Raw genomic sequence first — 9354 nt, forward strand, 5'->3', positions numbered from 1 at the left:
ATCTAAGCAGCTAAGATCCTCAGGATTACTTTGGAGACATTCAAAGTTTAGATCTTTGTCAATCACCCAAATCTGGGCTTAATGGAAGGGTAACAAGAAGAGAGCCATTGCTCTGAGCCTTGTAGGCAACACCAGGGAAATAAAACTCAACATCCTTAGAGCGAATTGCGGTAGTGCTGACATCAGCCTGTGTTTGATGCTTTCCTCAAGCAGAGAAAGGTGACGATAGGTGGTGCTAAATACAGGCCAATCTGGGAAGAAAACGTGTTAGAGGTCTGATGCCTTTCTCTTAAAATGAGGTGGATTTTCATCTTCCTTAGATTAAATTATGATCATGTCTTAGACTAGCTCAAAGTTTAGTCAGATATCCTGCAAAGAATCTGTGGCATATTTTAAACCAGGGGTGCTTAAGTCCAGTCCTCAAGAGCTACCATCTCTTCAACTTTTAGATGCATCCTTACTCCAGCAGACCGGGATCAAATGGTTGAATTTCCTCACCAGCAGTCATTCAGCTCTGAACAGGCCTAGTAACAAGCCATTAATTTGATTCAGGTGTATTGGAGCAGGGAAGTATCTGAAGGTTGCAGGATGGTAGCTCTCGAGGACTGGACCTGAGCACCTCTGTCTTAAACCAATATTCATAGACCTTCTCTAGTCACTGACTGTGAAGTTTTGCAGAAAGCACTGAGTAAAGATGTTCTCTTGGAGAGGCATGTAATTGATCCTACTGCTTCTTTTGGCCAGTTTCTTGAGAGCTACTTTAATAGTTGCTCCATTATCCCTGCTCTAATATACATTCATCCAGCTGTGTCTGTCCTCACCGGCTGCTATTGTCATGCCTTCACAGCCTTAAACTACTGGTGGATTGGTGCAAAGAGACTTCCATTCACTAGTCTTTAAACAATTTGGAACAACCCAGATGATTATTGCATGGTTCTGTAAGCTTCTGATTACAGGTCACCTACAGGTTGAGAGATATTGAGGTACACCTGTGGCAACAGCTCAAACACGCTGCTTCTTTGTGTGATATTTGGGGGAAAAATTAAGAAATCAGGCATGGCCTCTGCCGGACACTCACAGTGGTTCGGAAGCCACTGCTTTGAGATCTTGCCCATGTGCTTTGGGTCGCCCCAATCTCAGGTCAAGATACTCTGGAGCAGCGTTTCATCCGGCACTTCTTGGTACACTTTTCTTCTATCCTGACTAGTCTGCTAGTTCCTGGTAGTCACCATGCTTCACTGTAGGGATGGTATTGGCCTGGCATTCACTCAGAGATCAATTTTTGTCTCATCAGACCAGAGAATCTTGCTACAGTCCTTCATCTGCCATTTGACAAACTCTAGATGGGCTGGGTTGCCGTGTGTCTTTCATTGAGGGGTCTGGCCACTAATCACACTGGCCTGATCAATGGATTGCTGTAGAAATGGTTGCCCGTCTAGAAGGCTCTCCTCTCTCCACACAGGAATGCTGGAGCTCTGACAGAATGATCATTCAGTACTTCGTCACCTCCCTGACTAAGGTCTTTCTCCTGCAGTCGCTCAGTTCAGATGACCGGCCAGCTCTAGGAAGAGTCTTGCTGGTTCCAAACTTCTTTTACATTTACCAAATATGGAGGCCATTGAGCTCATCGTCGCCGACCTCTAAAGCAGTAGAAATGTTTCTGGGTCCTTTCACAGATTTGTGCCTCAAGACAATCCTGTTTCAGAGGACTACAGACAATTCCTTTGATTTCACTCTTGGTTTTGACCTCTGACCTGGACAGTCAACCGTGGGACCCTGTATACACAGGTATGTGCCTTTCCAAATCACCTCCAATCAACTACATTTCACTACAAGTGTGGACTCCATTTAAATTGTAGAAACATCTCAATTTTGAGCTGTGAATACTTGGATGGATGGATGGATGGATGGATGGATGGAATACATTTACAAACACTCAGAACCTTTTTCTTAGTATTCAGTATTTGTGTGTAGAATTTTAAAGAAAGACATTAATTGGCAACACAATTTGGAATAAGGCCGTAACATAAAAGGTGGAAAAAGTGAAGCGCTGTGAATCCTCAACAAATTCTCTGTAATGTCAGACATAAGAATAAAACAGTTAGGTGTATTTTTATACAGCATACATAAATATCTGCTTCCAGCTGTGGAGGTTCAGTTTCCTTGCTTATAAAAAGTCTAAACAGCCTCCTTAACTGAGGGTAGAGTTCATGCAATAAGCATTTTACACAAATCAATTTTTAAAAAGTATGTTTTTACATTCAGAAAAACGACAAGCCATCTGATCTATATATTATACTTTTTATTGGAGTGCAACATTTTCCAGCAGATATAGTGAATAACGGAGATCCAAGCATCATCAGTTTCACCCAGAAATGAATCTGAGATTTAGCATATTAGTGTATCGTTAAGCAGCTAGTTTTTTTTATTTAGAGACAGAAGGTTACACATATAGATATATTATACTTAAATACATCATTTGATTTGGCTATTCTGTTTGGAGGTATAAATCAAAACGATGGTGTGGTGTGTGAACTGCTCTTCACACAGTGATTTAAAAAAGTGTACTTTTCCTGACTAACACCTTCATATACAGGTTAATTCATAGCAGAGTCTCATAGGCAGAATCCTTCAACAAAACATGCCAACACAAAGTTATTGTGTAATCACTCTTCTCCAGCAGCTATTCTCGCCTCTACCCTGTAAGGCTTCTTTAGTGTGTTGATTTGTTTTATTATTTTAATTGTTTAAAAGTCCCTCCGAGTGGCGAGATGATTGGTTTAGATTTCAAACAGCATTTTGAAACACGAGATCTGTAAACAATTCTTCATTTTACCAGCATAATTTCAAAAAAACAAACAAACAAAAAAAAAAGATTATTGAAAAATACAACAGATCTGTAAAAAAAAAAAAAAAAGTATGTAGGGAATGGTAAACCTACCGGAGGTTTTTATCAACTGTTTAAATATCTGACAATACAATCATTTTCTGTATATTTGCTAATATTTTTTGAAGCATTGTAGAAGTTTGTTTAATGTCTGATTTTTTTTTTTTTTTTTTTTTTTCATTTTTGCCTCGATTAAAAATCGGCGGTTTGTCCATAGAAATACCGGTAAGCAAGTCAATGTCCCAATATGAGAGAAAAACAAAACAAACAAAAAAAAAACACCGCTCGGTTTGCTTCTCCGGGTCTCAGGGGAATCCAGAGGCAGACAAAGGTGACAAGATGGCGCTGATTATTTCTACGGGTTAATCTCTCCCAGCTGTGCATCATTTACAGCACTCCTTCTTCTCTACGTGCAGGACTCTTTCGCAGCGGGGGCAGGTGTGGTACGCGTCCTTGAAGCTGTCGAGGAAGAACGGAATCAAGCAGCAGCACAGGAACAATCTGCAAAAAACAAAACAACAAACAGGCTGAGTTTCATACCGGCACATTCGAGATTCACCCTGCCTGTCGCAAAAGTATGAACTTTTCTTGATTTTTTCTCTCTCCAGGTTTTGTCACCTTTTAATAACGAACTTCAATGTGTTTTTATCAGATTAAATATTAAATTTGTTCTTTTATTTAAAATATATTTTGAAGAGTTCAAGATATTTTTTTGTCGTTCAAAGGCAGGTCTATATGAAAACAGTCAAAAATCAGTGATTAAGATGTAATAATTAATAAATTAATAGTGAATGAATATTAGCTTTAAATAACTAATATCTAATATATATTTTTCACATTTCTTAGCATTTATACATACATAAAATGCAAATCATAATAAAATCAAAATAATATATTTTTAAAAATGAAAAATCAATTAAGAAATAATACTCTTATTTTCTAATTTCATATTAAAACATGTGCATAAGGCTGGGGTTAGCTATTAATAAATGAACAAAAGAAAAACCAATAGTGTGTTTAATATATGTGATTATTTAGAATATGCATGCATTTAAATAGGAAGCAAATGAATTCACATTTTTGAACAACATGAAATACATGATAGCAATATTTCATGTGCTGCACAGTAAATAATAAACGACCTCCCAGCTTTTCCGCTGTTCTACTTGGATATGGAAGCTGAAAGTATTCAAAATCCTTGAAAAACAGTTTGAAAGGGCTTCAATAAGCCTCGAGAGCTTTTTATTTTTATTATTATTATTAAAGACCATTCTAAAATATCACAAGAAAGCTGCTCTCCTTGAAGGCAAAGTCAAGCGGTTAGTTATGTTTCACTAAATATAAATCACAAATCTGTTTTCCTTTCTTTCTTTCTTTTTTTTTGGAGCCTTGTGGAGCGAGTGGCTTAATCCAGACACTCACCCACAGCAGATGAAGAGTATGCACATGAGCCAGGCGTACGTCCCTGCTTTGTAATGGACGTTGGTCATGACCTGCTGCTGGCAGGACGTGCAGGTCGTCATGCCAGGGCTACGACCCAGACCTACATCGTAGCTCACAAACTTCTTTTTGTCTTGCTCATTGCCGGTCCCCCCTCCGCCGGTGCCTCCCCCTCCACTGGTGTACACTGAAGGGGAAAAGGGAACCAGGTTAGAGGATCACTCTGATGCTCAAGTTTCTGGTTTAAAAAAAAAGGAACAAAACAAAGGAACTGATGTCTTTCTGTGTTTATTTGAGTGGCGCCGTACCTGGTCTGGCCACAGAGGAAGAGCCGACCTGCTCTTGGTCAGGAGGGGTGAACGGAGTGTGGACGTGGTAAACCTTCACTCCTGTCCCCTGAGTATCTGCTTAAACAAACACAAAGGAGAGAAAAAAAGGAGGGAATTAACGACCAGTAAGACGCTCTTGATGCGCTTGCAAAAATAACCATAAATAACCATTTTACCCTTTGTCACATTGCCACCAGTCATTATGTGAGAAAAGGTCATTGCCAAGGTTTGGATTTTGACTAGGCCATTGCCAACTGCATTTACTTGAATTCATCCTTTCATTGACTATCCCTTCGCCATGCCTTCTCAATAAAAGGATTCCCACAGCATTGTGGGAACGCACATAAAGTAAGAAATACATACAGGTGAACTATCCACTAGCTAAATGACTTTTGTCATTTCAACATATTGCACTGGATTTTAGTTAGGAGTATTGGAGTAAATGAGGCTAAGGAAAATCATTTTTCTTTCACTTCACAATTATGGTAATCCTACATCCAAAGTTTTTGATTGTAACAATGTGGAAAAAGCGAAACGGTGGATGAAGTTTTGCAAGGCAATGTCCACGAGGATGTGTGTGTTTAACGTACCTTGGTTGAGGTAGGGTGGAGGTTCCCTTGCGCTCATGTTGCTACACAGAAAGAAAATACAGGAAATGAATATGAAGGTCTTCTGATGTCAGGGTCAAAATCAAGAGATACAGCATCAATACCGCCACCAGGGGGAGCCAAACTCCGCTGACAACCATTTTTCTGCTCTTCGTTGAAAACATCTGTCATCCACTACACTGTCCCGGGCCAGTATTGGCTCTGCATTGTGTGCATCCATTATGTCTGCATCCCCAGGAAACGCCTGGGTGTGTCTGGGCCTTCAGGTTTCAGGTGCGGCCACTGACTGAAACTCTCTTCGCTTTCTTTTGGAACAAGGTCATGGCTGTTTGCTGCATGTCTTCGACCAGAGACTAATAAATAAAAACCGCTGGAGCCACAAAAAGATTTTAAAAAAAAACCCCAAAACATCTATGCCTACTAATTGTTACATATGATTCAACAATTATTTCAGAGCAGAAACACAGTGCACAAGTATCTAAAGACCCTTTTAATAATTTATTTGAAAGCAACTGAAATAGATTTAATAGATTAACATTAAAACACACATTTTTCCCCACTGTATGTTGAAATACATCTCTTTTGAGCTTCATAATGTTTTGAAATATGCTTTGCTCATCTCCCCTTTACTGTATATCCCAGTTCTGTCCTGTACTCCTCATGACCAGATCCGATTGGCCAGTGGAATTGGGGCTAAATGGTGGAATGGAAAAACAATCTGAAGTTATTAAACAGTTAGTAAAGTATGAAAGTAGGTTTTACATGGTTTTGATTCAGTTTCTTTTATGGGAGAGATGTTTTTCTTTTAAGTTGGTTGTTGAACCTTTTAACTTTCAGAACCTGTACAGAAACATGCCGTAAATTATTAAATTTTCTATTATATCAACTTTAAGCTAGACTTAAGTGTGATGTTAGTGTTGTAATTTGCCATTTACTCTCAAACATTTTGTGCATTTGTTCAAATGCACAAAATGTTTTGATGATGTGCAAAGCACTTAGTGGGAAGTAGTGGTAGTCTTTAATACAGGCAGTATGGCTCCCCACTCAGGGCGCCATTCCACCAGGGGTGGCACAGGTGCCCCAAATAAAATATATTTCTTTTGCTTTCAAATTCAAACAAATGACTGTAAAAACAATCCAATCGTAATTTAATTTTTGAAGTCTCTCTCCCTGAATATTTCAGAAAAATGCATTCCAGCATATAAAATACCATCAATATATGAAAAGTTTTTGCAGTGTCTATTGGGTTTTGTGGGTTTTTGCTGGTAATACTGGTGCTTGCAAACGAGGGTAAAAGCACCCTTATCTGGTCTCTAAAAAATAGCAAGCTATCTTGTTCAAGAATAAATTACATGATATTTTTTAATGAGCTCCAACTTCAACCCTGACTTAAAAGCATCAAAACAATTGTTTACTCTGGTGTGGGTTGGCAAAAGATCTCAGTGTGTCACGCACATTGCCTGCATACACCCTTTAACCAGCAGAGGAATGCTACAGAGCAGCATGCTTCTCTCTGAGTCAGACTAAGTCAGGGTGTGTCATTCAAACTTAGCGATGACAAACCCCCGATGCTTTCACTGTACGTTTCTACTCAGGGTGCACAGTTAGATCTCTGAGAAATAGGTCTTGATTTGTCTGGTCCACTTGCATGTGCTTAAGATTTTGACGCTGTAACTTCAGTGCGCTCGTTCATCAGAACGCATGCCGACTGCGAAGGCATGAGGCCAGGTAACCGGCTCCCTCGTCACCTTCACGCTTGGCACCGGTTTCTGGTTTTTCAAGTAAAACAGTTGAAGATATTTCAATCAGTTTCAGACTCGTGTTTTTCCTTCTAGAAAGGCCGCTTGTCGACACAAGCGGGAAATCCGACAGGTCGTGGAGATAACGGTGAGGTGTGGCATTCAGAAAGTCTAGTTAACCACATTGCTTTGATGCTTTCAAGCCACCATCGGAGAAAATTAAAGAGTAAAACAATCCATTGTGTGATAAATTTGCTGGTATTGCCGCTAAGAGTGTGAAATAAGTGCATTGTGAGTTTTGCAGGTCCAGCTATGGCCCTGAGTTTTGCCAAAAAAAAAAAAGATAGATAGATAGAAAACAAACAAATTCTCGCCAAGCAGGTTTTTAGGTGATTACCAGACGAGAAGTTTGGCCAGGAGATAAATTCTTAACTCTGCCTTTGTGATTGTGAACGGTCCTGTTTCTCGTGGTAATCCCACAGACCGTATCAGGTGTGGCCTCTTACTGTTCAGTATGTGGCACCCTTGCTAGTCCAACCTGAATGTGACGGTGCTTGTAAATGCATTTGGATTGCATTCATCATCTGATGAAACTGGAGACAAGTGAAACAGTAAGTTCCCCAGTTCACCTCTCATCCCGGCAGTATCTGTCTGATCAAAATTTGCGTTTGGGCCAAAGAAAGCATCTCAAATGCCTCCATAAACAAAGACCGACTCTCTTATTGCTCCTGCCCTTTGTTAAAACTTAAAAACGTGTGTACCTTGAAGTTTTCACAAGATGTAGGGTGCTTCACAAAATTACAACACAGCAAACAACAGCATTGAATAGTGAATAAAATCGAACTTCCAGTCAGTGCCTCTGTCGCTGCCTGTGATCTTTACCCATCTTGTAAAAATTAAAGTTACTATGAAATAGTTAATTTTTTACACTAATATATGTACTATGTCCAGAATAACACAGATGGATAATAAAGTGTGAAACGCAAGGCTTTTGACTTCCGTCCTAAAACCAAAATAAACCGTCTAACTCTACTTTTGGTCTATTTGGGTTAATGACATCACAAGAGCTGCAAGAATCAAGCTGATCAGCTGGCATCAGTAAAGACTAAACCACATGAGGAACTTCCAGACAAGCTTCATAGACATCCTGCACTTGAGTTTCATATGGTTCATAACCACTTGGTGGCGCCCTGTGCCTTTTGTGATGTCACCAGATGCTTTTTTCTTGGGCGGGTCAATTTTATATCGCTTTACAACAAAATAATGAAACAAACTTAAAATCTGACCTTATGGGTGGGAAACTATAGCTACGCCAACTTTGTCTGATTCTATTGAACAGTTTTGGTAATAGTTTTAAATATGCTCAGCAAAGTTGTTAATATATTTTTACACTTTAAGTTTTAGTGTTTAAATATTAAACTTTGGTGATATTGTCGTTTTTTTTTTGTTTTTTTTGTTTTTCCATTCTGTTGTATTGAAAGAGAGCCAATGATCAAACCAAACAAATTGCATATGACAAATTGCTACAATTAAATATCTCAATAAAGAAAATCAAAAATGCAAAAACCTTAGATTTTCTTGAGAGCTTCATATGGCAGAAAAATCAAAAATCTGAAGGTTATTTATCACAATATCCAAAATCCGGCAGTAGTGATAAAAAATATGTATATATGTATGTGACTTCCTAAACTTTATAGCAATTAAATTAGGAAAAAAGAATTAATTAGGAATAAAGTGCAAATATTCTTACAGTCTTACCTTGGCGTTGTGTTGCAGTGAGTTTGCAGACAGGTAGGTGTGTGTAGGTAGGTGTGTGTGAGCTCCTCCTGCGGATGGTGACTTCTGAGGATTGAAGCTGAGCTGATAGCTTGTCTCACCTCTACCTCTATGAGCCTCACCTCCAACCCGCCCTCAGCGCCGCCCTCGCCACAACAAAGAACAAGAAGCACGAGTGACTCACTCTGTAGTTTTGATGGAACAGCCTGTACTGGTCTTAGTTTTTTTTTATTTTTTATGACCAGCTGGATGTCTGATTATTAAAGGATTATTGAGCGAGTGCATACATTTGTTACTTTCTTCGTGTGGGAATAACCTGTTTTTCTCTCCGATGGCGTCGCATGATTTTAACGTAAAGAGATCAGAGTTGCCGATTCATTGTTGAGCTGTAATTCCACCCAAAGGCGACGGAGAAACCAAGTGACACACATCTGCATGCTTTTTTACTCAAGAATTCAGAGAATGTTCATGACTACAGGCAAACCCTTTCCACAAATTACATATTGAATTTTACAAGCTGTTGCAAAAACAAACAAACTGCTTTGGTTCCTTCTCATAAGTTGTACCAAATTTAT

The 9354-nt window shown here is 39.1% G+C and overlaps 1 protein-coding gene across 1 annotated transcript; it reads right to left on the reverse strand.

Moving 5' to 3' along the window:
* Nucleotides 1-2282: 2282 nt before the first annotated feature.
* Nucleotides 2283-8890, reverse strand: litafd (LITAF domain containing). The gene is made up of 5 exons (XM_028041556.1): nt 8762-8890; nt 5247-5287; nt 4636-4731; nt 4310-4514; nt 2283-3388 (listed from the first exon to the last, which is right to left on the reverse strand). The coding sequence occupies exons 2-5, from the start codon at nt 5281-5283 to the stop codon at nt 3271-3273; spliced, it is 456 nt and encodes a 151-aa protein (XP_027897357.1). The 5' UTR covers nt 5284-5287; nt 8762-8890; the 3' UTR covers nt 2283-3270.
* Nucleotides 8891-9354: the final 464 nt, after the last annotated feature.

Source organism: Xiphophorus couchianus, chromosome 16 (genome assembly GCF_001444195.1).
Source record: "Xiphophorus couchianus chromosome 16, X_couchianus-1.0, whole genome shotgun sequence".
NCBI classification, from domain to species: Eukaryota; Metazoa; Chordata; class Actinopteri; order Cyprinodontiformes; family Poeciliidae; genus Xiphophorus; species Xiphophorus couchianus.